Raw genomic sequence first — 27,422 nt, 5'->3', positions numbered from 1 at the left:
CTGCTTTCAGAAAGCTGCTGGAATCGTGAGCCGTTTGGCTAATGCCATTAGTGGGGATCACAACAAAACCAGAAAGTGATTCTGGGATTGTGACCAGTGTTTCATTTTCCTGGGGCTCCCGCAGCTGCCAGTCATTCATAGCCCCTGCTGCTCTGCCCGTTACTCCGGGAAATGCTTTGCCAAGTGAATACAAATTAGAAAAAAAGACAAAAGCAAAGGGCAAACTATGAAACTGAACTGGAGACACACCCAGCCCTTTTTGTTTTGAACAGCAAGCACTTGTAAACACCATGACAGGGATGACAGGAACTAAGCCTATAAAACCTGTTATCTTATTTTAAAGAATTAAAATAATGGGAAAGAAAGAGAGACAGAAATGTGTCATTATAAAATAGAGCTCAAAGGGAGTTCAGGTGTCATCTAATTTCTCTCTAAGTTCCTTGACCTCCCCGAACCATTTCTGAGATGTGTGTCCCCTTTTATTTGCATGTGGTATGTTGAGCACTGTAAAATGCAGATACTGGCACTGAGGGTTTGCAATACACAATATTGCAAAGCATTAGGAAGGAGTCCACCAAAACTGGGAGTTAGTCATTTTTTTGCACAGGACTCTCAAGGATGCTGTTTGCTCTTCTCCCCTCCCTGCAGGCTGCTCTTTCTGAAACTCAAAGCTCAAAATGAGAAGGAGAAATTTGCTTTCTGCTCTGTGAAAGGCTGTGAACGAATAAGGATCAAAGCTGTGATCCCCAAGACGGCTGGCGTCAGCGACTGTGAAGCCATGGCCTATCCCAAGTACATTGAGACTCCAATCGTAGAGGTGCCAATGCCCAAGAAGCTCTCCAGTGCGCAACTGGTAAAGTAGTCGATTTCTTATCACAGAATTATTGCCAGTGTAAACCTGTAGTTCTGCCCATAGATATAGAAAGACTTTGTACCAGGTTCAGTATATCCTGTGCCTGATTTTCTGGAACGGTTCAGGTATGTGAAACGTTATGAAACAGATTCTTGCACATGTAGAGAGCACAAGTCCTCAAAGGCCAGAGGCTCCCAAGACTTAATTTGAAGTTGGATACTTAGTCTTTTGGGGCTTGGCTGTGAAGTTCTGTGTTTAAAATCACAGGGTGAAAAGTGATGAGCTGGAAGACAGGTTGGCCCAGGGAGTTTGATTCTGGAGAGACAGAAGGTTTCTTCCCTGGCCTCCAGGCCCCGCAGGCTATAAGAACAGCAGTGTCAGAGAAGGGACTGCATAGCTGAGTGTCTCATTCATATAAAGGGTTTCATACAACACTGTCTCCTATATCCAATTCAGTGTGGTTCTGGGGGAGAAAAGAGGATATTTATCTGTTATTTGGGTTTTTTCACTCATCACCCTTGAAACAGGAATGCACAGCAAGGCCTCAGAGAATTGTGTGTCAACTCTGCAAAGTGAGAGCCACTTTGCTCTGCCATTTGGGGAAACAATTTAAATGCTGACAGGATGAGCAGAGAGGTTACCATTGTGCCCCAGTCTCATTAGCAATGTAACTTGGCAAGTCAGTGCTTATTACGTAGCTTTCTTGTTGATTGAATTTCAAGGTTTAAAATGCTTTTTGGAAATGCAGCATTCCGGTAATGGACATCCTCACTAGAAAAATTCTTTCCTCTCCTTTTTTTTTTATTTAAACAGAAGACTAAGGACCACTTACTAGAAGTGAAAATAGAAACTTATAAGAAACAGTACTTCCACCTGAAGGATGACTTTGCATACATTGAGGTGAGCAGATCCTCTCAGTCAACTTTATGCAACAAAGTTCTGAGACGCTAGCTTCATTTTTGTGGAAAACTTGCTTCTGAAGTTACCGTAGATAGCTAGATTCGGGTCACTTTTGCTTTGCATTTTGCTAAAAAAAAAAAAAAAAGCGGTAACTTTCCCATATTAGTAAAAATGCAGGACACCTTGACCTCAGAGATCTGGAATTCTGCTCTTTGGCAGAAAAAGTAGTCCTGTGATTTAATGCTATCAGTCTTCTTACAGGTGGTTGCTTGCGATTGTGTTATTGTGATAGATCAAGAATGTTTTTCCCCCATGCAGGTTGATGGTGTCAGGTTTTTCCTCACCGATGAGGGCATCCAGCTGGTTGTGATTGATGGACATCATGGAAAAGTTGTTGATCGAGTAACATTCAAAAATGCAATTCTACAAGGAATCCCAGCACAGATAGAAAATTATGTCCACAACATCAAAGATCAGTGAGTAAATAATCTGGTGTTACTAAAGTGCCATGTATAAGAATGCTGTACAACACTCATCTTTTTCCTGGATTTTGTCATCCAACATGGGCCTGACAGACCCAGCTAACGGTGTGCTTTTGTAGCGCCCCCCAACTCCCATAGACTCCCAACGTGAGCGGGACATGCAGGCAGCAGAGGATGCAGACTGTGATTTAGGAACTGATGGAGCCTCAGATAAACTGCAGAGCCACATTTGGTTAATAAACTGCAGATCTATATTTACGTCGTAGGTTACAGACAAACTGCAGACTTAAATTCACAAATAAACTCTCAGCATTTATCAGTACAGATGTGCCCAGTTTACATTTTTCTACTGCCTGCATGCTCTCTCAAATAGCAGAAAATTCCACTAATAAAATACATTCCTCTCTGCACATGTTCCCTGCCCAGGCTTAAGGGCTGGTTGCTTTTATTTTTTAAGTATGGGCAGCCAGAAAAGCAGAGTTTTGCAAGTGGGTGGTAAGTAGCCAACACGTGTTCAAGCATCCTGGAGGGCAGCAGGTTCATCTGCTGGAGCAGGATTGGGAACAACATCAGAAACTCTTTAACCAAAGGGGTTGTTCTCATATTAGTTTGTGGAGTGCTATTGGGAAATGAATTTATTTCATTGCTATTAAGTCTGCTTTGTTTTGAAATCTGGTATGTAACATTGCATGCAAATATGATTGCTTTGTTGATGAATCATTCAAAATAACTGTGGGCAGATCGACAGGATATTGTTCTGGCATTTGCTCTAGAGACTTGGGGGAAGTTTCAGCAGGTGCCATGCAAGTTCACACAGATGTGTTTCTACTGTCTTAAATAATCCTGAAGGTTCCAAAATATACATCAAGTAGTTACTGCAGAGAAGCATGGTAGTTGCTCACTTTTCTTTCATAAAATAAAATAAGAGAGCTTTTCAGACACACCCCCGTCCTCCTTTGCAAAAAAATCCAATTTCAGTCTTGGCTAAATCCAGCTCCTGGATTCTTTCTTACCTTAGAGGATTGAATCGTAATTAGACTTCTAGGTGTATTTAAGTCTTTCTGAGCCTCATTGTCTTCTTCGGATTAGTATTGGGACCAGATTAGGATTAGCATTAAGACTGGAAATTGACCCAACATGGTCAGCACCTTGTCAGGTCTCACTCAGATGTGCCTTGGCAAGGATCAAACCCCCAGATTATTGTCTTTCATTCACCAAAAGTTTTCCCAGCCCATCCCTTTCAAATCTGATCAGGCAAGAGCTTCAGTTACAGCCATGAGACATTTTTCATCCATTTACTGGATGAAAGTGTTGTTCAGAGTCAGATGTGGACACCATGCAGGTGGTGGGACTGCAGAGCCAGCAGCTTCTTGTCCCCTCTCCTGCAGCGATGCAGAGCACGGACTGTACAGAGAGATGGTGCTAAGGGAGGGGAAGAGGCCCCACCAGCCTCCCCCAGCCTCTCATGAGGAGACTGCTAGGACAACGTTTAGGTTTGTGGATTTGGGGATACAAGAAGAGGTGTTCCTAGCAAGGGCAAGCCTCTTTGTTCATTTAAGCAACTCTGCAGGCCAGATCCCTTTTTCTTTTAATAAATCCACTTTTCTGATGAGTTTCCCAGGGATAAGAAAACAAAACATCTGGTGAAATTATTTTAAACTTCCATAGCAGGTAAGGCCTAATAGAAAGTAATGATTTTAGTGAACTGAAGGAAGAAAAAAGAGGTGATTCAGCATTTGCAGAGTACTCAAACCCAGCCTGCCAGCTCAATCCACTCTCCTAAGCACTGCAGGGTTTTAACACCTCAGGTTTATTCTAGGAAAAGTCCTGATGACTCTTTAACTCTTTTGTTTCTCTTGTTCCTCTGCCACCACCCCTTGCTATTTTCCCCTGAACAGTTCCAGTTCCAGCTGAGGTGTTAAGATGTGAGCGCTACACTCAGTAGCTCAGGGCTGGAGCTCTGCAGGAGCTGTTGCCTAATTAATTTTGGCGACTTGTATCTACCGTGCTGCAGGGAAGCCAGCCCAGCAAGGCTCACATTCTGCAGGATGGCAAATGCCCTTCCAATCAGGGAAGTTCCATTCATGAAAACCCTGCAAGGTGGAACGAAATAATTTCATCTAAGAGTTCGCTCAATTACTCTGTGATGCAGCTTTAATTAGGAGCTGAACAAGGGTGATATCCCAACCTTACTGAGCTTAATAGTAAGAATTCCCCTGAACTCACTGAAGCAGAGCTCGTCTTCCATAGGCTTTGAGATAACCATTGGAGGTGTTTGTGCATCTGTGGGGAAGTAAGGAGGTTAACGTGCTTCTCTATCGACAATTCTTACTATAAGATTATCCCCTCATGTTTAATTTAGGTTTTTATTCTAGTCTTTTAGAGTTAAGCCGAGGCAGTTACTGACTTTTACACAAACATTTACAGATTTGCGTAAGCTTAATGCATTTGCCTCACCTCTTTTGTTTATCAATTGCCACTTGTAGAAGATTCTGAGAATTTTGAGATTAAATACAGTACATACAAGTAAGGTGGTAATAATAATATTATTATTAATAACAATAATAACAGCAACAGTAATACACTTTTTAAAGTGTACAATGCACTATTTCAGTGCACAATGAAAAGGAAAAGCATCAAGCCAGCAAAGATCTCAAGGAAGTAAATTTCTTCAGGCTTTGTCCTGCTAATGATGTAAGAACAATAAATTATTTGAGGCTTGCTCAGAGCATCCCAGGGAGAGCATATTTCATTCTGAGCAAAGCAGGATGGAACTGCTGGTTGGAAACATTTAAATCATTCTAGAAAATAGTGTTAAAAAAAAAAAGTAACTTGTCAGTTTCCTAGTGGGTTTTACATGACTGGAAAAGTGAATATATGACTAAGCTGTTGGAAAGCATTGACAAAAGCCATTAAAGCAGAAAACACTGTAGTTCATGGGTGTCTTCGAGTCACACGGGCAGAAGTTACCAGGGCTCAAGACAGACAAGTGAAGAACCTGTTCTCCCTCTTCATCTGTTTATAAATGGCTTTATTTCCTTCAGCTCCATAGTGCTGGTGACATCTAAAGGAAGATTCATTTCAAGAGGACCATGGACTAAAGTACTGGAGAGACTTGGAGCAGAAGAGGGTTTTAGGTTAAAAGGTAACCACTTTTTAAAAATGCAATTCAAGGCCCCTTTGATCTATTTTCCTCCCGGGGCTGCAGTGAAGGGACCTTTTTTCCTTCTTCTACACTTTGCCTTGCTTGTTTCTATCAGCATGTGCTCAGACATCCTGGGACCGGTTGTTAATTTAGTCAGTGAGGTTGTATCCACTGCAGCTTTGGGTAACAGTGCTCAGTTCAATACTGTAGATGGAAAAAGTGCTCTGGCAGTTGTTCTTAGAAGTAAAGAATTCAGGGGGGGTTGGTTTTCCAGATTCATTTTAAACAAAAAGACATTTTAACAGTAGGAATACTGGAATTTTTTCCCCACTAAATGTCTCCAAATGGGATTTTTTTACTTGTCTGAACTTATTTTTATCTGGTTTTCTCTTGAAACAAAATTCCAACTTGATGGTGCAAAGCATATAAATTTCAAAGCATCATCTATTACACTAGAATATTTCTCCATTGTGCAACTTGCTCTGATCAGCTCTGTGAGCTTTTGACACACTTTCCTCTTTTCTGAGCGTGTTAAACTTGCTAATGTGGGTCTTTTCTGTTGGCCTGTCCCTCATCATCCCCCCACCTTCCCTAAGCAGGAAAAGGATTTGAGTATAACCACCATGCAAATAATGATAACTTTAACAGATAGCTCAAGCTGCCTCCTAGGAAGGGTTTTTCCTTCTCTCTCCTCTGCTGTGTTATCACACGTTAATTAATGGAAGAATACAACACGTAAATAAAATTTTAATTAAGCTTCATTAAGAAAGTATTTCTTTAATACCTGAAAAATGGATAATTGCAAAGTTTGTGTGCATATGTGTGTTCTTGTTCACCTGCATCCATCCAGCCATTGGGTGTTTTTCTGGTGCAGCCCTGACACACTCCTAATATATTTGCTCTGATTTGCAGAAAAAATGGCCTTTGTCGGCTTCAAAGGCAGCTTCCGCCCTGTCTGGGTGAAGCTGGTCACTAATGAGGACTCAGCTAAAATCTATCAAGCACTGCCCATTCCTGTGGTGAAGAAAATGAAATTATGAGGACACACTGCTCTGCCTTCTGGCTGCCAGCGCTGCCCCCATGGGATGGACTACTGACTGCTCGCCGCAGGCACCTCCCCAGCCTGCTCCAGAGGTGTAGCATTTTGTTGTTGTTGTCGTCGTTCAAAAAAAAGAAATCTTACTGTAAGTAGCTAGAGTGGCCACGTGTGACAGAAAAGCCTTCCTCTGTGATCAGCGTTGTGTTCTGTGATGACCAGCTCCTGGCCAGCTGACCTGCTCACTGATGCCGTGTTGACCCTCGTGTCACTAGGCAAGGGTTGACCTGTTCTACAAGGTGCTGGTCTTACCAGCGCCCCTGTGACAGACTAACTTATGTGCTGCCTCTGGAAGGGGGAGTTCTGGGTCTGAAGGCCATCGAGGATTACTGTTTTTACCTGCCCTCTAAGTTGTCCAAACACTTTTTTTTTCCCCCCATGGTGTAACTAGCTGCTCACATAAACATGGAATGCCAATTCAAAGGCTGATTGAAAATCTAAGATAGAAAGAGTATGTTTGAGTGAATCCCTAGATTCTGGGAAACATAACTGGACAACAAGAATTTATCCTAAAGCTCTTATGATGTTTGATCAAGCTCTTTGGGATCTGTGTTGTACGTGTTAACCCACGGCACATAGTTGGGCAGCAGATGAGAGAAGGAGAAGATAAAAGATGCCAGCAGAGACTGATAAACCACATCTTTCTGCTTGCTCAGAAAACTGCGTTTCTGCTATGGATCAAGGTTTTTTAATAGTGGTTGCTCAAATAGGAAGTTTTCCTTCCACAAGCAGCTGTAGGCGAGAAGGAAAGCAATGTCAATTAGCACATATATCTTTTTCAGCATTTCCCACATGTGTCCCTCTGTAGAATAATGCTCAGGATCAGTCTGGAGGGTCCATGGTAGACAGTCAAATAAAGCATCTCCTGTTCAAGGCTTCCAGTTTTTAACTGGGAATACTGGGACTCACCTTATCCAGCCTCAAATGGGGTGAGCAGCCCTTGCCTTTCCGGGGTGGTCAAAGGGAGCTGGATCTGACTGCTCTGCTGAGTGTTGCTTTCTGATCCTGTCTTAAGGGCATGGGCATCTTGGTCCTCCTGGAAGAATTACATGAGAAGGGGACAGAGGTCTTACCAAGTAGCTGAAGAATTAGAGTGGGAATCCCCATACCCTAGCTGGATGTCTTGTACCTCCTTTCCTCCTTCTTCAAACCGGTGTCTGGGGAATAAAGGCAGAATCAGGCCTCCTGTAGGGACATCTCTTGAAGTTGGGAAATTAAACGTTATCTTGTAAAACATTGTAAGCACTTCCAGCATTCAACGATACTTCTTTCTGTTGCTCAGAAATACCATGAAGGTGTCCCCAGAGTCTGTGGCTATTCTAAGAAATCTAAGAGGGGATAACAGACAGGAAGAAGAGCTTTTCAAAACACTTAGAATGTCAGTTTTGCCAGCAACGTCTGGGTTTGTTTCCCCACTTTGTCTCTGCCTGCCCACATTGCTACAGAAATCCTTCTAGTTGCTGATGGCTACTTCATTTTGCTCTGTTTTAATTAGAGCTCATGTAATTAAGTTGTCTTTTTTTTCCCACAGTATCCAAAATGCTGTCTTGCATCTAGAATGAAAGAGTGACAATTTTGTGTGCCATTCCAAAGGCTGGGCAGATGTTGCGCTCTATAAACCAGGTTTAAATCAATTGCTCTGAAAATCAAAGCAACCATGAGCAAAATTAAGGTAGTTCTGCAGGTTACATTCCCCTTAAGCCTCTCCTGGGTTTTGAAACTGGAAATGTTCTTTTCAGTCTTACTACATTGTCATTTTGAACGTGCTGAATGTCATGTGTATTGTATTTAAAGGAAAAAAAAGAAAGAAGAGCCAAGCTTTCCCTCCCTTTTCAACAAGAGTCTGTTAATGAATTCTCTTTAGGCATTTGTGCCGTTCCCAAAATGAATGGGCAACGCTTGTAAAAGGCAGGTAAAGTGGGATTTTTTTTTCCCCAATGTCTTATAATGTTTGGGGATTTCACAAAGAACTGCTTGAAAACAGTCAATCTCACTTGTGGTTCAACCACGATCAACCAAACATTGTTTATCTGACGTTCTCTGATAGCCAAAACAGAGCCAGGTGCCTGAAGTCGAGCAAATAGACTTAAGAAAAGGTCCCTTTGAGTCTGGGTTATCTGAACCTCTTTGTGTCCTGAGGCAGTTCTGTTGATACCCTTGCACCAGAGTCAGTGGAACTCGCTTCCGAGAGATGGACCAAAGCAGGAGTATTTCTTTCATGAGCACTTCACAAACGGTGGGCTGGAGAGCTGGGCTCAGAATGTGGCTGGTTTGGGATTGGGCTGGGGTTGCCCTCTGTGGCACGCTGCTGCTCTGGGCCACCAGCCATTTCCCTTCTCCTGCCCTCGGTGAGCCTGGGAGGATGGTGCCGAGTGGGTCTGTCCCCTAGACAGGTTTGTTCAGCTTCCGTGAGAGAGCTGCCTTTGTCCTGAAGTGTGGCTTCTGATTTTATAATTTTGGGAATTCTCAGGGTGAAATCACAAGACTTGGCTCTAGGAAAACCTTCTTCTGTTTGTTGGGTTTTGTTGTTTCGTTTATTTTATTATTTTCTTTTTCCTGAAAAAATCTTATTAAGAGAAGAAAACCTGTAAGTAGCTTGTTCTCTCGTGCAAAGCTTGTCACATGGGGCCTGTTTTGGAGCTGGGGTGGGTCTCGTGCTGTGAGCAGGGTGTTGGGGGTCCCTGCAGCCTCCCCTGGGGGACCACCAGATCAGGGCAGGGGTGTGATGGGGCAGCAGCTCCTCTGAAATGCCAGGGGCTCCCATCCACCTTCCCGGGAGGGAGCCAGCGTGTTGCTCCGGAGACAGAAGGAAGCCTGGGACCATCATCCCCAATTGGCAATAGTTTTGTGCCATATGATTCCTTTTTTTTTAATCTTTGACTGTTGTAGGAGTTGCACGCACACATTTTGACCCTTGGATTACCTGGCTGCTTTCAACAGCCCCCACACAGGCTGCAGTTACCCTCTTTGTAAGGTTTATTACCGCAAATGTTTCCGTGTTTGCCTACGCAGTTGCCATTGGTAGAGTGGGGTTCTTGGTTTTTTTTGATTGCATTTTGTTTGTCTGTCTGTTTGTTTGTTTGGATGTTTGGGTTTTTTGCCTCTGTTCAAATGCTTGTGTTACCTGTCGCCGAAATAGCTGGTCCTTTTTCGGAGTTAGATGTTTGTACATTTTCTTATAGACTTTCCAATGAAAAAAAGATATATTTTCTATTAATTTATTACAATGGCACTAAGACAACTAAATTGCAGACATATGGAGCATTTTTACTGGAGATTAGCATTGTCCAAGTCGTTACGGAGGTCGGCAATATGTCTTTTCTGATAATCTGCTTTGCACTTGAAAGCTCTCTATGTCCGCAGACCGTGGTAGTGCATTGACTGTCTGGTTTATGATGACAAGAGCTCTTGGGACGTTGGTTCCAACAGATTGTGGCTTACAACTGAAATAACACGTAGTTGTTTGGAGTACACAATGTTTATCGAAATAAATATTCAGTGCAAATTTCTTATTTTATTTGTGTCTCTTGTCTCTTCAGTCTATCTCTGGAGCAATGAGCGGCTGGAATAGCTGCTGGTTTACCCAACCTGGTTTGTTCAGACGGGTGCAACCAGTGTCTCAGATCCTCCCCATTATTGATTTTATGATGGCATCAAAGGGAGGTGTGAAGAGGATCTCTCCCCACCTCATTCCCCCCCTATGGCCAACAGGCAGAGGTTGCCACCACACGGGTGTTGCTGGGGTGCGGGTGTGCTCATGTGTGCATATATGTGTGTGTTTGTATCTGTGAAGGGGTGTGTGGCTATGGGTGTGTGTGGGGGATGTGCATATTTATGTTTGTGTGTTCGTAAGGGGTGGGTGTGTCTGGGGGGTGTGTGTATTTGCGTGTGTGGTGCATATATGTATGTATTTCTCTGTATAAGGGGGTGGGTGTGAATGAACGTGTGTGTGTAGATATCTATTCTATACAGCCATCAGAACTAACTTAACAACACACTATACCTAACCATACACAACTCATTACATTAGCTCTAAAATCAGCATGCAATTTTTATTTTTATACATATAATATATATTTTTAATATATATTTATATATATAATTTATAAATATATATATTTAAGTACAGAACGGATGCATGCTATCCTTGAAAATATGAAATACACCATGTAATTTTTATTTTTATATATTTTATATATTTTTATATATTTATATATAATCTATAAATATTTTCTATATTATATGTATAGATATTTATATAAAAATATAAATATTTATTATATATTTATATTTTAATATTATAATATTTGTAAATATTTATATAAAATATAAATATTTATATACATTTTTAAATACAGACCGGATACATGCTATCCTTGAATATCTAAAATACACTACACATTAAACATACTATCTTCTGTATGAAAATACGCTTAGTTTTTTAAGCTTGTTAAAAAGAATTATAAGTATACAAATATAGAATATTTCTATATTATCATATACTATAGTATAGCACAATACCATACACGACGCAGTGTAACACCAACACAATACCCTATAGAAAATATACCCCCCCACCCGCTCAGGGCGCCCGTGGCCCGTCCGCGCCTGCCCCCTTGTGGCCGCAGGTGGAGCTGCACCCGCTCCCCCCCCCCCCCCCCCCCCGGACAGGAGACCTCGGGGGTCAAGGACAAAGTGGCCGAGTGGCTGGACTAGGGAAAGGGGACATGGGTGGCCTTGCAGTGTTCCACCAGCCGGTAAAGCTCCAGCCCTGTTGAGTGCTGCTTTTTATAAAGCAAAGGCTTGGCCAGACTGACTTGACCTGTGAGATTTATCACTTTCTCTGGCCAAAGTTTAGAAGTTTGCCTTGCCCTTCCAGCTGCAGGTTCTGCCTTTGAAAGGGAAGTGGAGCAAGAGCATTCAGGGAGGGGTTTTGTTGAGGTTTGGTGGGTTGTTTGCTTTTTTTTAGGATGCTGCTTTGGATGATGGAAAAAAGAGGGTAGGGGTTGAATCACAAACCAAGAAAAAAAAAAAATCCAAAGATTTCAGCTCCTACATAAACTCCTTCTTATCCCAGCATGACAGTAATAATCCCAGTTGAGCATCACGCTCATATTTAGTCTCTTCTGAGCGGCAAGTAGCTGAGCTGTCATCAGTTCTGCTCACAGCTGAGATGTAGGGATGCTCCCTCCTTTGCTGCACAGAGCCTTGGTTCTCCCAAATCCACTGAACACCAAGAAACACCTGTTTGTCCCCTTCCCTAAAGGAAATGCTTTTTACACCGTCCTTTTGCACTGCCCAGGCCCTCACCTCCCCAGATACCATGACATGTCCAGGCTTTTTCAGCGCCCAAGGGCCATCCCAGCAGCTGGCTCAGAGGCTGTTTTGTCACACCACCTTCTTTCTGACCAAAGGATGGGCGCGGGGTGTGCAGAAACCACCACTGCAGCTACGCCCTTCCTTCCTCTTGCGTGTCTTCTTCACAAAACACACCTTCGGAAGCTCCTCCCTGTGGTGATCCCTTGGCCATGGAGCTGCATCCAGCACACACACCCCCTGTATAATCTTAAAAACAAAACCCAGGGGAGCGCTCCATCACTTTGCAAATTAGAATAATTGGTGATTTCTGAATTGGAGTCTCAGCTGGGGTATCATTTCAGCGGTCAGGAGAAGCACCAGGACACAGAAAGGGGCCTGTGATAAGGAAGCCGTGGTGGGACTCAACAGGAAATTCTTCTGGAGAAAGCCCCATACAAACAAGCACCACTTCTCCTTTGGCAAAGGGTGTAATGTGAGATCACGCTGAAATTCCGAGCACCACCGTAACCTCATCTCATCTTCTGTCATGTTAGTGTTGACTGAGTAGTACAGGATAAGGTTTCTTAAAGCACAGATGCCTCACCCAAACCCCAAGGGTCTGACAGCTGATAGTGGCACCTCAGTAAATTAATGCAGCTGATTCGACTTTTATTTCTGCTTTCCTGTAGTCCACCTCCAGTATTCAACTGGTACCACGACCTCATTTGGGTATCTCGAGCATGGTCTTCCATACTGCAAATCTAAAGTTGATTTTCTCATCCCAGAAAGTGAGACTGTCCTGGTTTATCACGATGGATGGAACTAATAATGTGGCTGAAACGTATTTCAGGCCTTACTGGGTTATTTGGGAATTGAGCAACGTGGCTTAAATGGTAACACTGTGTGGGAACAGGGGTTGGGGAGTGATAAGATGGAAAGTTGCCTTTTCCTGGTTCGCTTACACAGCTCGTTAGAGCACAACAAAGTACCTGGCTTCCACATTAAATGAAAGTTAGTTAGTTTTTCAAAATCTTCTGCTCAACTTCTGTCTTAAGTGCCAAAACACATTTCTGTGCTTCCATTAAGCTCCCTGGCAACTCCATCGTGTGATAACTGCAATTATCTAAAGTTCACACAGTTATTAACGTGTTTTACAGCACCAAAAAGACAACAGCTGACTATCAAGGACTGAGGTATGGCTGTGGGTACAGCGGGCAGGATGAATAGTAAATTATTCATACAAAAGTCTTGTGTAATTTAAAGTATGCACTATTCTGGATCCTCGTGAGATTTCATTTTAGATTAGGAGCTGAAAACTGACTGTCTTATTTTTTGCAAAAGAAGTTAAATGAACTAAAACTGTACTAAAGATAAGTTTAAAAGACATAATGGCTGGCTTGTAGGGATGGGTCTGTGAAATAATCACATGAATATACATATTAAACCTTTATTATATTTATTTGTTTATTGACTTGGTAAGTGCTCAGCCATGGTATTTTTTTTCAATGCACCCTTGCAATACAATTATTTGTGTCTAACTCCAACTTTCTCATCATAAAGAAGAATTTACTTAAGTTACAGCATGATCCAGGTTACTGCAGTGCTGTTCAATAAACAGCTACTTGTAGCTGTTATAAATAAGCTGTTATAAACAGCTAACGGCCTTGCACCTTGCAAGGAAATGCCAGGTCCTCGCTGTTCACCTCTTGCCAAAGCAGGCAGAGACCTGCCAACATGTAACACCACCATCAAAGGAGGCACCTGAACAGATTTAAATATTAATGATATTATGAGCGCTCAGTGCTCTGGTCAGTGGTTTCTGCAGAATTAGCTGGCCTTTCACCAACAGAGAAATCCAGCCAATCGTAGACACTACTGAAAATTATCTTTGAAAGCAGTAGGTGTTACAGGCAGTGGAAATAGCACTAAATCACAAAAGAACTTGTTACCTAGGAAAAAAAAAAAAAAAAAAAAAAAAAACAGATTTGTTTATAAACTTCATGGATTAGAGCATTCTGGTCCTTGTTCTGTAAAAAAAAATCAGAGTTTCTTCTGTCCCACTGCAGCACGGCAGAGGCAAAGGAATTCTGGAATAAGAAAATAAGGAAGAAAAAAAAAAAAAAAGTGTGTTTCTGAGAATTAGTGATGCATGCTCACTGCCCATTTGTTCCATGTTCAGGCCAAGGACATTGCCATCAGGATTGTTCCTACTGAGTCACCGGAGCATTAGGAACCCTGGCACAGGTCACGTCCCTGCTGCAGTTTCAGAGAAGTGTCTGATGGCATCCTATTGGGATGAATTATAGCCCTTCACAAGATGGGAAGGTGCTGCTGTTATCACCACCCTTTTCCTAACAGGGAGGCTGCAAGACCATGTGCTGTAGGAACACGAGTTTGCTGACCTTTTCCAGAAAGAAGGGGAAGAAGCTGACGCTCCTTTAAGTGTCCCATTTCTCCATCCCACAATAACAATGTCTGTGTAATAATTTAAAAAAAAAAAATCCAATTTAAAAAAAAAAATCTTTATTACAATTATTACTGTTCATTAAGTGATGAACAGTACATTAAGTGATGAAATTGATGATGCTTTGGTACAGAAATCCAATCCAATGCCACTGATAATTGATCCTCAGCTGATGCCAATATCCACAGTGAAAACACTGGTCTGTTAAGTAGTATCACATGGGAAAGCAGTATCACATTTACCAGCTGTCTTTGGGTAGAGGCTGGTGTGTCCTATAACGCTTGATTGTAATGTGTTACATCAACCTTTTAATCAGAAACTGCACTGCCCAGACCTCTTCTGCTGGAGATGGATGGAGCGTCCCATCCCCTGACCTCTAACTGGAGGAGAAAAACCACCACGACCAAAAAAAAACCTCAAGTGGAGTGTTTTTCCTTCATAAATCCAAGCAGCTCTAACCTTCTGGCAATTTAATGTTACCTGAATCCAATAGGGTTTGTCCCCGTTAAAGTGGCACAGCATTAAAGACAGTGCTACACAAAAATAGTTCATTTTATCCCAGAGTAAGACTTATCAAGTAAAATTACATCAGCAGACGTAGCTGGATGGCAATCCTAAGAGAAATGTGAGAGTACCAACGAAATGTGAGAGTACCAATGAAAGAGGCGCCTGTAAAAACAGGGGAAATTTCTAGAAACATCCAATGCAATTTAAAAAAAATCCCCACAACCCTCTGGAAAAGGCAAAGGCTGTTACTCCTTGAATAGAAAAGGAAATGAACCACAGATAAAGACTGGAAATAATTTCCAAGCTTTGCTATAAACCCCATGAGAACAGTGGCCAAATATCAGACAAAAGTACTCTGTTCCGTATCGTAGCATAAAACACTATTTTAATTTATGATTTCCTTTTTCTCAAGAAAATGGAAAGAGTTGAGAAACAGTGACAGGAACGTGGAGCCTTTGTGAAGCCAAGGCTGATCCGACTGCTCAGAGAAATGTTTTGACCACTCAGGTGAAAACCAGAAATCAGACTCCAAGATGGAATTTAAAAAAATTATGTGTTCTTCACCTAGGAATAAGTGCAGCAATGAAGCTAAAGACAAAGCAAGAGAAGCTGTAAAAGAAATGGAAACCATGAATTTCCCTGCCAGAAAATGGGGCACTCGAGGGGAGTGTGCAGCAGAGACAGGACCAGCAACAGGCACGGTGTTACCGGAGGTTTTATAGCCCCACCACGTATAAATCTCAGCAAGGGGACAGCGACTGCACCTGCAAGTGTCATCTTTTTAAAACGTTGCCAGTGCATGCATCTCTAATTAGTAAGATTTAGTAGTTGGTGAGGATGTTATAAATCCAAGCGCCAGCATTTATTAGTTTGCCACACGTGGTACTTCTCTCAGGTCCTAGGGGCACTGGTCCTACTTATTTAAATGTCAACTTTCCTACTCTGCTCCATGAAGTTAAGTCCCCCAAAAACAGGGGATGCACTTGCACTCTTCTAGGTAGGAATTTAAATTGACATTTTTTTCTTCCCAGTAAATCAGATAAGGCACACAGAACATATTAGAATTACCTTTAAAAAAAAAAAAAAACAACCACCCCAAACCAAAAAACAAAACCAAAACCAACCCCCAAGGTATTTGCTCCAATATTTTATTACATAAAAAGTTGATTGTCCATTGGAAATTTTTCACAAAGTGCAACCCCATCATTGACAAAGTGTTTTATCTGAGAAGGACAGCTGGGTTGAAAATATAATGATGAATTAGAAAACTTAGTTATGGCACTAGAACAGAGAAACCACCAAGCTGAGGGGAGAAAGGCAGCAGACATTTGGCTGTCATGAAAACAAATGATTTTCCACATACCTCTGTGTAGTACTGAAAAAATAAGGAAATAATAAGAGCTATAATCACCACCCTACTTGGTTGTATCTGAATCGCCTGCATGTAGAGCCAAAAATGTGTTATTGGAAATCTGATGAGACTCAGACACAGAACCTAACATCTGCCGGGGTACTTCCACCACGGTCATCGCCTTAAGCAACTTTTTGAAGATACTTATTTTTTTTCATATATAGAGAAGTGATATTGTGTTCAGACCTCCTAAATTATTACAAAACAACGCCTGCTTACATAGCCCTGCACCAGTACAAGTGCCGGGGTCTCAAAGACTCGTTAGTTTTAAAAGGGAACATAAGTTGTTTTGGAGTAGAGTCACAAACCAGATACCAGAGAAAGTCGGGCTGGTGAAGAAGTCCCTGCCAGACTGACCCGTCCTACTTACTGTCATAATTCTTTACTTGTTGAGTGCAAAGCATGAAAAGGGGAGAAGAAAAATGAAAGACAAAAGATACTTGAAGGCAGTACTTTGAATTTTGTACCAAAAAGCAACACCCAAGTCATTACTCCTATTAAAAACCTAAAAAAAAACCTCTTTAAACTAAAAAAAAAATCTTTATTACAATTATTACTGTTCATTAAGTGATGAACAGTACATTAAGTGATGAAATTGATGATGCTTTGGTACAGAAATCCAATCCAATGCCACTGATAATTGATCCTCAGCTGATGCCAATATCCACAGTGAAAACACTGGTCTGTTAAGTAGTATCACATGGGAAAGCAGTATCACATTTACCAGCTGTCTTTGGGTAGAGGCTGGTGTGTCCTATAACGCTTGATTGTAATGTGTTACATCAGCCTTTTAATCAGAAACTGCACTGCCCAGACCTCTTCTGCTGGAGATGGATGGAGCGTCCCATCCCCTGACCTCTAACTGGAGGAGAAAAACCACCACGACCAAAAAAAAACCTCAAGTGGAGTGTTTTTCCTTCATAAATCCAAGCAGCTCTAACCTTCTGGCAATTTAATGTTACCTGAATCCAATAGGGTTTGTCCCCGTTAAAGTGGCACAGCATTAAAGACAGTGCTACACAAAAATAGTTCATTTTATCCCAGAGTAAGACTTATCAAGTAAAATTACATCAGCAGACGTAGCTGGATGGCAATCCTAAGAGAAATGTGAGAGTACCAACGAAATGTGAGAGTACCAATGAAAGAGGCGCCTGTAAAAACAGGGGAAATTTCTAGAAACATCCAATGCAATTTAAAAAAAATCCCCACAACCCTCTGGAAAAGGCAAAGGCTGTTACTCCTTGAATAGAAAAGGAAATGAACCGCAGATAAAGACTGGAAATAATTTCCAAGCTTTGCTATAAACCCCATGAGAACAGTGGCCAAATATCAGACAAAAGTACTCTGTTCCGTATCGTAGCATAAAACGCTATTTTAATTTATGATTTCCTTTTTCTCAAGAAAATGGAAAGAGTTGAGAAACAGTGACAGGAACGTGGAGCCTTTGTGAAGCCAAGGCTGATCCGACTGCTCAGAGAAATGTTTTGACCACTCAGGTGAAAACCAGAAATCAGACTCCAAGATGGAATTTAAAAAAATTATGTGTTCTTCACCTAGGAATAAGTGCAGCAATGAAGCTAAAGACAAAGCAAGAGAAGCTGTAAAAGAAATGGAAACCATGAATTTCCCTGCCAGAAAATGGGGCACTCGAGGGGAGTGTGCAGCAGAGACAGGACCAGCAACAGGCACGGTGTTACCGGAGGTTTTATAGCCCCACCACGTATAAATCTCAGCAAGGGGACAGTGACTGCACCTGCAAGTGTCATCTTTTTAAAACGTTGCCAGTGCATGCATCTCTAATTAGTAAGATTTAGTAGTTGGTGAGGATGTTATAAATCCAAGCGCCAGCATTTATTAGTTTGCCACACGTGGTACTTCTCTCAGGTCCTAGGGGCACTGGTCCTACTTATTTAAATGTCAACTTTCCTACTCTGCTCCATGAAGTTAAGTCCCCCAAAAACAGGGGATGCACTTGCACTCTTCTAGGTAGGAATTTAAATTGACATTTTTTTCTTCCCAGTAAATCAGATAAGGCACACAGAACATATTAGAATTACCTTTAAAAAAAAAAAAAAAACAACCACCCCAAACCAAAAAACAAAACCAAAACCAACCCCCAAGGTATTTGCTCCAATATTTTATTACATAAAAAGTTGATTGTCCATTGGAAATTTTTCACAAAGTGCAACCCCATCATTGACAAAGTGTTTTATCTGAGAAGGACAGCTGGGTTGAAAATATAATGATGAATTAGAAAACTTAGTTATGGCACTAGAACAGAGAAACCACCAAGCTGAGGGGAGAAAGGCAGCAGACATTTGGCTGTCATGAAAACAAATGATTTTCCACATACCTCTGTGTAGTACTGAAAAAATAAGGAAATAATAAGAGCTATAATCACCACCCTACTTGGTTGTATCTGAATCGCCTGCATGTAGAGCCAAAAATGTGTTATTGGAAATCTGATGAGACTCAGACACAGAACCTAACATCTGCCGGGGTACTTCCACCACGGTCATCGCCTTAAGCAACTTTTTGAAGATACTTATTTTTTTTCATATATAGAGAAGTGATATTGTGTTCAGACCTCCTAAATTATTACAAAACAACGCCTGCTTACGTAGCACTGCACCAGTACAAGTGCCGGGGTCTCAAAGACTCGTTAGTTTTAAAAGGGAACATAAGTTGTTTTGGAGTAGAGTCACAAACCAGATACCAGAGAAAGTCGGGCTGGTGAAGAAGTCCCTGCCAGACTGACCCGTCCTACTTACTGTCATAATTCTTTACTTGTTGAGTGCAAAGCATGAAAAGGGGAGAAGAAAAATGAAAGACAAAAGATACTTGAAGGCTTTGAATTTTGTACCAAAAAGCAACACCCAAGTCATTACTCCTATTAAAAACCTAAAAAAAAACCTCTTTAAACACTTGAAAATGTAAATAAGCCATGTGGCACAAAACATGCCTGCATTTGGCACAGGCAACTTAGTGACTCAAAGCAACCAAACAAAACCCCCAGTCAATGGGCAGGCTGAAATGCAACAAAGCTGCCCCCTCCCTGCTCCCCCTGGGGAAAGACCCAGCTGACTGTAAATGTAGATTTATGAGTGTCTAAAGCAACTATCTATTCTCAAAAGTTGGACTATAGCTATAGTATAATTCTCCTAATTTGCTAATTTGTAAGCTAATTTGCTTTTGTATCATTTTGTCTACTGTTTTGCATTGCTTCATTATTTAGCTCAGGAAGAACCCAATTTGTTCAAAAAATAAATCATGTGTGTTTCATAACATTAGGAAAACTACAGAAACTGCAGATTATGATCAGAAACATGCAGAAATGAACTATCATCTCTATACCATAGATTTAAGTTGGATAAACTTCATTAATATTTCATAGTTATAGCTTCATCTGGCCTCTGTTCATCTCTTGAGATGAGAAGCAATATTCTTTAAAAAAAAGGGAGGTGCAAACCTGAAACCCTTGACAAAACGATAAATTAGTTATGAACAAGAAATGGACTGCACATCTCTCCTCAATGCCATGGGAAATCCAAACACCTACACAGACTCCTTTCAACTCTGCTACACATTTGGATTAATACTAGAATACAAAAGCAGTACAGTTAAACCTGAAGAAATACAGGATTTTCATTTTTCCATTCAGACAAATGGGCCTTTGTCTGTTTGATGAAGTTTGGCAGGAAAGATTTCTTTAATCCTGAATTCATACAAATATAATTAAAATTATCACCTGGAACCTTCATCAACATCATTTAGTCCTTACGTACAGAAACTAAAGATGAGTTAGTCTAACTAATGTGTAATTATTTAAAAGATTTTAGTACTCAGTGAAACAGCAAGCGCAGTGACATCGTTTATTTCAGAACAAGCACTCAGTAAGTCTGTTTCCCACTTTTGCTACTGAAGTATTCAACAAGATCAACCATTATGGTTCAATTAGGACCTTTTATCCAAAACACTTGGATTTTAGCACCTTAAATAAAGACTCAAAGTAACATCTTTGTAGTATGGAATGAAGACAGTTAATACTGTGCTCATCCTCTGGAAAATGATGTGGACCACATATAGTAGGTGCGTTTAGTCCTTAAAAGAGAGTAAGGCAGAAGGGAAACAATTCTAAGCAATTCATTTGACTGAATACAATCTAAATAATAATAAAGCCTTCCCAATTATACAAAGTCTTTCGAGGAGAAATCAAATTTACTCCTATACATCAAACTTCATAGTATTTAAATCAAATGTTCATTGACAATCAACCACGTCAGTCAGGAACCTGTACCCGGGATATAATCTGGTTATTAAACATCATTAAGTGAGGTATCTGACTCAAAGTTTAACTCTGTACTGCAACCAGTACTTTTTCACAGATTTAAACAATCCCTTAAATCAGTAAAACAAATCAATTTCAGAGTTAAAGCTATTTCTCATACCTCACTGTCTAGATAATGGGGCATACATAACATTTGCTTCCACAGGCAGAGTTCTTTGGCAGCAGTAGCAACCTGAATGGCACGAACCTGACTTTTCCTCCCACCCCACTGCTGGTGTGGGTACTGCAATTCCATGAACACCCCTCCATCCCTTCTGACAGGAGCAGAGTCTCCTTTCTGCACTGATTCGGGGCACGTTAGCCAAATACCTGCTTAGCTTCTACCATGCTTCTACACTTTGTGGATTTCTGGGGACATACAAAATATGTTTTGTTTATTTTAAAGTAACAGGCAGTCTAAGCAGACGTGTCCTAAACCCTGTCATTTCAGGCATCTTTGGCCACTGTAACACTATTTTAGGCAGTTTTGCCAACTGAGTCAAGCAAACTGGCTTCCAAGAGAAACTTTTAGCACTGTACTCTGCTGCCTAACAGCAGCTATGAATCAATCACCAACTTGCATACCCAGGATGGACATGGCTACTACAGATGAACATTGGTGGATTCTGAGACTGTGTTTCTTCTTTTCCACTTAAGTTTATGATGTTAGACACACAGATTTGTATGTTAATTTTAAACAACAAAAAAAGCATAAAAAAATTCCAAACTAAAGTAGTCAATCGCTGGTATTAAACATTACCTTTCCTGTAACTAAACAAATGGACAGTATTAATAAGTAAACTGGTGAATTTCAACATCGAAGTCTTTCAACCTCAGTAAGCTCTGCTTCCTTCCCCCCTGCCCCTCCCAATAGAGCCAGGAATTGTGTGGAAATTCAGTTTCCCTTCAAGGAACACCAGAGCAGCATTCAGTCTGGTTAATGCATCCGTCATAGGTCCTCCCTCTGTTTGGTTGCTCGGTTGTCCTCTTTGACGCTATTAGATTTCTTGTCCCCATCTTTTTTCTTCTTTGCTTTTTCAGGTTTTGTTTTGTTTTTCACTTTCTCACTTTCTTCTGCTCCTTTGCCGGGATAAACCTGACCTTCCAGAGTAACATCTGCACACCTTTCTTGGTTTATCAGGAAGTCTTTGATCTCCCAGGCGTAACCGCCGTCACGTAGCATAAAGATGGCACGATTTGAGCCCACAATAAACCTAGAGAAAAGACACAAGTTAGCTCCTCACCTTTCAAGGCCTACAACACTTTCCCCAATTCAGAGTACCTCCACAACTGAGGGATACGTATCTTAAATGTTTAACAGCAAGAAGTTGGTCTTGTTGTTGTTGTAGCCTGAGGATGGGGATGAGAGAACAATTTCCTAGCCCAAGTAATAATAAATGTATTAAGTTTACAAACAACCAAGGAGGAGTAAGAACACAAAGAAAACTTAAGGACTAATTCGGCACTATGTAAAACCCACTAATGGGCATTAAATTTGCTTTATACACTTGCTGCAATCCTTCCCAGCCTCAGTTCAAGAGCACAACATTCCTCTGTTTCAAAATAATCCTCTCACTCTGACAGAAAAATCACATTTTTTAGACAAGGGAACAAAAAGCCTTTTGTGGCGAGAAGTCTTCCAAGTGTGATGTTTTCCATCACGCACAGAAAGGCAAACTACTGCAGCGAACACGTAATGAGATAAAAAGAAATGAGGCTACATGTACATCATGGGCTGTGTTAAAGAGAGTTTTGCATCACACCAGAATTGTTGTAGCATGACTTAAAATAAATTGCTATAAACAGATACAGAAACAAAGGAATAGTGATGGAAGATGGAGGTGGGGAAGAGGACAAGACGAACAACTGAAACGATTTTCAGGAAGAAAGAAATAAGGGTTCCATAAAAGCAAGAACTTTATCCTTGTGTACAAGAGCTCACCTTTGCACGTCATAGTTGGCATTGAAGAGACTGCCCTGCCACAAACTAGTTATTTCTTCCGTCTCCTTTTCTGTGGGATTTCCCGACACGGTGACAAACATCATCAGAGTCTTCCCCTTTTTCGTCAGCTTCAGGATACTTTCAGGCTTGCCTGGATCAATTTTTGAGAAATCTATTGGCGCCGGAGGCCTCTTGTGTTCAGGAAGATCCCCCTCTTCTATGTCATCATCTTTCTGTTTTGAAAGGGAAAAGGAGGCTTTAAACTCAACTGTTCCACAAAGCTGTTCTTGTTTGAAAATTCCTATTGTTTAGAGAATAACTCTGCTTTGATAAAGAGAAAGCATTTTTTAGTTTAATGATGAGATTCTCAAACCAAAAGAAATAGTGAGCTTTGTTTCAGGATGCTTCACCAACGGTGCTCTTTCCATTTATAACCCTCCCCTCAAAATGATGCACATTTTAATACTGACAGGCAGAATCTCATTTTACCACGTACTGAGAAATATTTCAGCCTCAAGGCTGAATTCAATACAACTCCACCCAACTAGTGCATAAAATAATGCTCTTTTTTTTCCCCACAGTTTCACAGAAATTCTGTAAGTATACCTGATGAACTGAGAAAGTTGCACTAAAAAGCCTCATACACATAAATAAGTCATCTGCATATTGCTTTCAGAGGTCAAAACTGACTACTAGGAATCATAAAATCACTTGAGAATTTTTTTTTCTTACTTTGTGTCTTTAAACAAATAAAAACACAAGAATTCAGAATTTGAATGCTCATAACACATGAGAACTTTTACTAAAGGCTTCATGACTTTTCTAATGCACAGATGCAGCTCACAGTCTGACAACATAATCATGAGTAAATCACTTTTTTTTAAAAAAAAAAAAAAGGAAAAAACTCCTGATGCCTCTGCTAAGGTTGACAGGCATTTAAATATTTGGAAAAGCAGACTTCAAACTGCTGCCCCTTAAAACAGCTCGTGACAGAGAGGAATGAACATAGTGACAACTGACATTGAGACAGAATTTGATTTATTAAACAGCATTTCTATCATAGAACTAAAAAGTAAAAAAAAAAAAAAAAGACAGAAAACCCCAGAAGTCTTATACTGGCATCCAACCAAGCACTAGTAAATCAGCAGGAATTAAGGCAGATCTTTTAGGTGTTGTTTTGTCTTCAAGCATTTAGTGACAATATGCATCACTCCATTAGGAGCAGGAACTGTAGCAGTATCTAAAGACATTCCCTTCAGAAGCCTGAACGGTCAGGAGCTGAGTTTGATTTTTACATCTAAGTATGCATTACCTTCTCAATTCCATACATGTATCTATACAAACACAACATCATCCTCTTACGACATCCCACAACTGAGAGCCACCCATACCCGTTAAAGGTTAAGGTTTCATACAAGTGACCTATGTTCATTTCCCACCTCAACTACGTAGTTTTCTGTCTGACTAGAGTTTAAAATTTAGTTACCACAGAATAAAAGTTGTAGAAGCCTTAGATTTTATCCTGTCTTTCCTTACTAATTACATATCTGTTTCAATTTTGCAAGCCTGAAGCAGCATGCTTTCAAGTAGCTCACACTCCTTTGAAAATTCCACATTAAGTGGGAGCAAAGGAGAGCCCCAGGGAAGTCCCTCTGCCATCACCAAACGGGAACAAAACTTACCTTAGAGGAAGCTGAAAAATGCTCACATTGGTAAAGTACAGTGAAAATACAAAATCTTACATGACTGAATGAAAAACACTCTTCAGAAGTAAAAGCAAATCAATCCTAATTTTAGACAGGTTTGGCTAGTGCAAAACCAGCCTATTTCAGAGTTTTGAAAATGAAAGGCAGAAACAAATGTTTACAAATACTCCTTAGACAATACAGAAATTGACTTCGGATCTAGTGACAACACAGCCTAAAATATACTAACATTTTTTCCCTTCACTATTCAACTAAATGTTCATAAAGCTGTATTGTTACAGTTTGAATAAAAACAGTATAAGAAAGAGTCAAAAGCTCCCCTACACGACACTTCTTTTCTCAGTTCTGTACAAACTATCATGCAGGTTTGTATTTATAAAACTATCTACAAAGTAAAAGACTGGAAGAAGTGTAAGCTTTGCTTTGAAGTGTCTAGCATTCACTCATTTAAACAGTAACCAGCAGCTGCAGAGGGAAAGCATTACACAGGCCCAGTAATAACTATATATTCCTTCTCTTTCTCTTCCCCTCAGCTCCCATCCTCATACATTTCTCATCAATGCCCTGGATTTTTATTTTTAAAAATATTAGCAACACATGTAACCTAAGTCCTTAGCCTATTCAATAGTCTTAGCTCAGAGGCAAGCCTGAGAAACACTGAGCTTAAAACAATAAGGAACTATTTGAAGACTATGACATTTCAGTAATAGAAAGACCTTCAGCCCAGATTCTCAGTTCTGTTTCTGGCTCCTTTGGACTCAAGGCTGCTGGAGAGTCCCTCTCCATGAGGGAAATCCCTAGGTGGCTTCCTCAGAGCCACCTACTGCAACTGAGCTGCTTGAAGCAACCCCTGTCTCTTTTCCTGTTCCTCATGCTCATTTTCAACCGATCACTCTCCCAGTTCACGGGGCAGTGGTGCACATGGTGGCACCAGCAAAGTGCAAGGGGAGGACAAGAGCCTGACCAGAGAGATGGCTGCTCCTTCTGGGAAGGCTGCTGGAGCCACAGCCTCACCGGGCTTGTAGCTCACCCCACGGATGTTATAGCCACCATCCACCAATCATTTTAGAGGGAAATTAAAAAATATTACGAGTCATTTCACTCAGCTGAAAGTAATGACATGATTCTGTACAGATCTGTGCCCTGTGGCCCTCACTCCCGAGCATAATTCTCGCTCTTATCCAAATTCATAATGGCCCCTTTGTTTCTCATCCCACCCCATCAAGTCCACTCCACTCATGCCCTTTCTTCTCCTCTGTCCTCCAGCCACCAACCCCTCAAGTCTTTCATGTTCCTTCTAAGTGCCCTGACTACCATCAGGCAAAATGCCATAGAGCTGACCATCCCAAAGAACCAAACAACTGTTAATTGTTGAGCCCCTGCTATAGCGACTTTTTTCTCCTAGGGCTCTGGCTGTACAGATGGCTCCATGCCACTGCATCTCCTCAGCCCCAGCAGCCAACTCCTCAGCTGCTCAGCCACATCTGCACACAACATGGCGACAAGCATTTGTGCAGCACATGGAGAACTGGATCAGAGACCGGCTCCAGATAAAGAGGAAAAAAACCCAAACAGCCTCCTGACCCTGCTTGCCACATGGCTGGAACAAAACACACAGCCAAAGAGTCATGACAGCATTAGCTTTGGACTCTCTTTCATCCAGGCATTGAATTCACAATCTCAGAGATGCTCAAGACTCTTCCTCCAGTGCCAAATTTGGTCGAAGTTGGCCAATATAGCTGGGACTATCTGGTCCTTGACTCATGGCACTAACAGAAAGATGAACTTTTTACATACTTAAAGTTTTAACTCAATTTTCTAAGAATCTTACTTCCTAAAGGGAAAGACACCATAAGTCTATGGGATGAACAAGTCAACAACCTGCCAAGAAGGTCCAAGAAGCAGGTCCACGGCATACATCCTTACTTCTCACTGAAGTCACTTTATCTACATTACACATACAAAACCTGCTTCTCCATCTTGACTTAGAGCTGTATCTGGAGTTACAGGAGAAGTTTTCACTCTATTATTTCCTCCAGCTTTTGTTCAGAAATGTTCTGGGGAACAGCCTCATGGGAAAGAATAAAAGCCACTGATGAGTGCTCTGGCATTTGTCAGATGACTGAAGACAAAAATAGTGAAAAGAATGGAACAGTGGCATGACAAGCACGGGGAGAAGAGAGTGACGGGGAGCTGTCAAAGAAAGTTACAGCAGTGGGGTGATGGGGATGAAGGGGGACAAGAGAGCTGGAATGAGAAGTCGTTACCATAAGAGGTGGTAAGGAAAGAAACACCAGACCAAAAAAACAATTCCTTATCTACTCTGTAAAAGCGGAATGATTATTTCTCCTGCTATCCAGGTATTGTTTGGTTGCAAAACGTATATCCCCTCAACACCCCTGAAGAGCAGACATTTAAGTCAAGCCAGGCGGCTGGCACGCACCGACCGCCGGTGTGTGGGGCTCGGGCGCTGGGCAGGGGCCGGCCGGGCAGGCTGTGGGGGCCGGGGCCGCACCCCGGGAGCCCCTTCCGCGCCCGCTCCCCCCGCCTTTGTAACCTCCAGCACACGGGCTGGCGGCGGCCACCCCAAGGCCACCGGGCCCCAGGGGTTCCCGGGGGGAGGCCGGCCGGGCCGCGGCCGCCAAACCTCCCGCCTTCCCCCGGCGGAGCGGCCTCCGTGCTGCCGGCCGCGGGTCCCCCGGCCCCTCCCCGCACCTCCCACTGCTCCAGCAGCCGAGCCATGTCCGCGTCGTTATAGTCCCGAATGTCCTTCTTCTTCGCTGGCCCGGCCCGCCGCTTCCCCTCCGGCTCGCCGGCCGCGGCTGCCGCACACAGCCACAGCGCCAGGCCCAGCAGGGCCCAGCCCGCGGCCGCCGCCATCTTCTCCCGGACCTCGCCGCCGCGGGAAGGCGGCCCCGGCTGCCTTAAGTGGGCGGGGGCAGGGGCGGATGGGCCCGGCAGGAGGAGGAGCTGGAAGGGGTGAAGGGGCAGCGGGAGGGGCGGCGGGAAGGCGCTGGGCGTTACCGGGGCCGGGGGCCACCGAGCGCCTTCCGGGCCTGGCTGAGGCGGGGCTGTGCCGCTCCCGAGCACCGGGAGCGAGTCGAGGCGCGGCCGCCTTCCTCCTCCTCCTCCTCAGCGTCCCTTCACAAGGAGCCTTTTGAGGAGGCTCCTGGCTGGGTCCCTGCAGGTCTTGGCCCAGGATGTCCAATAAAAGAACGACTTTGTGGTGGTTTTTGTTGTTTTTTTTTTTTTTTTTTTTAAAATTCATGGAGACGGGGCCTGGAACACAAG

The 27,422-nt window shown here is 42.1% G+C and overlaps 2 protein-coding genes across 4 annotated transcripts in view; one reads left to right on the top strand and one right to left on the bottom strand.

The window, feature by feature from the left end:
- CEMIP (cell migration inducing protein, hyaluronan binding) overlaps window positions 1-9,973 on the top strand; it is a 116,600-nt gene extending 106,627 nt beyond the window's left edge. For all 3 annotated transcript variants that reach the window (XM_014944621.1, XM_014944622.1, XM_014944620.1), the window contains exons 25-29: window positions 649-853; window positions 1,667-1,753; window positions 2,072-2,229; window positions 5,280-5,380; window positions 6,293-9,973. In XM_014944621.1, coding sequence (XP_014800107.1) covers window positions 649-853; window positions 1,667-1,753; window positions 2,072-2,229; window positions 5,280-5,380; window positions 6,293-6,420 — 679 coding nt within the window. In that variant the 3' untranslated portion in view covers window positions 6,421-9,973. The remainder of the gene's footprint in view (window positions 1-648; window positions 854-1,666; window positions 1,754-2,071; window positions 2,230-5,279; window positions 5,381-6,292) is intronic.
- Window positions 9,974-19,997: 10,024 nt separating this feature from the next.
- On the bottom strand, window positions 19,998-27,060 carry MESDC2 (mesoderm development candidate 2). Its single transcript, XM_014944606.1, has 3 exons — window positions 26,847-27,060; window positions 22,426-22,658; window positions 19,998-21,697 (listed from the first exon to the last, which is right to left on the bottom strand). The coding sequence occupies exons 1-3, from the start codon at window positions 27,009-27,011 to the stop codon at window positions 21,433-21,435; spliced, it is 663 nt and encodes a 220-aa protein (XP_014800092.1). The 5' UTR covers window positions 27,012-27,060; the 3' UTR covers window positions 19,998-21,432.
- Between the last annotated feature and the right edge of the window lie 362 nt (window positions 27,061-27,422).

The sequence above is a fragment of the Calidris pugnax genome, unplaced genomic scaffold (assembly GCF_001431845.1).
Source record: "Calidris pugnax isolate Ruff unplaced genomic scaffold, ASM143184v1 scaffold70, whole genome shotgun sequence".
Classification (NCBI taxonomy): Eukaryota; Metazoa; Chordata; class Aves; order Charadriiformes; family Scolopacidae; genus Calidris; species Calidris pugnax.
This window is presented reverse-complemented; position numbering and strand designations above follow the sequence as displayed.

Excerpts from the sequence above, each read along its gene's own strand:
- MESDC2 (XM_014944606.1), bottom strand. The coding sequence starts at position 27,011 with ATGGCGGCGGCCGCGGGCTGGGCCCTGCTGGGCCTGGCGCTGTGGCTG. Across the intron at positions 22,659-26,846 it reads GGCTGCTGGAGCAGTGGGAG|AAAGATGATGACATAGAAGA; the intron begins GTGCGGGGAGGG and ends CTTTCAAAACAG. Across the intron at positions 21,698-22,425 it reads GCCAACTATGACGTGCAAAG|GTTTATTGTGGGCTCAAATC; the intron begins GTGAGCTCTTGT and ends TCTTTTCTCTAG.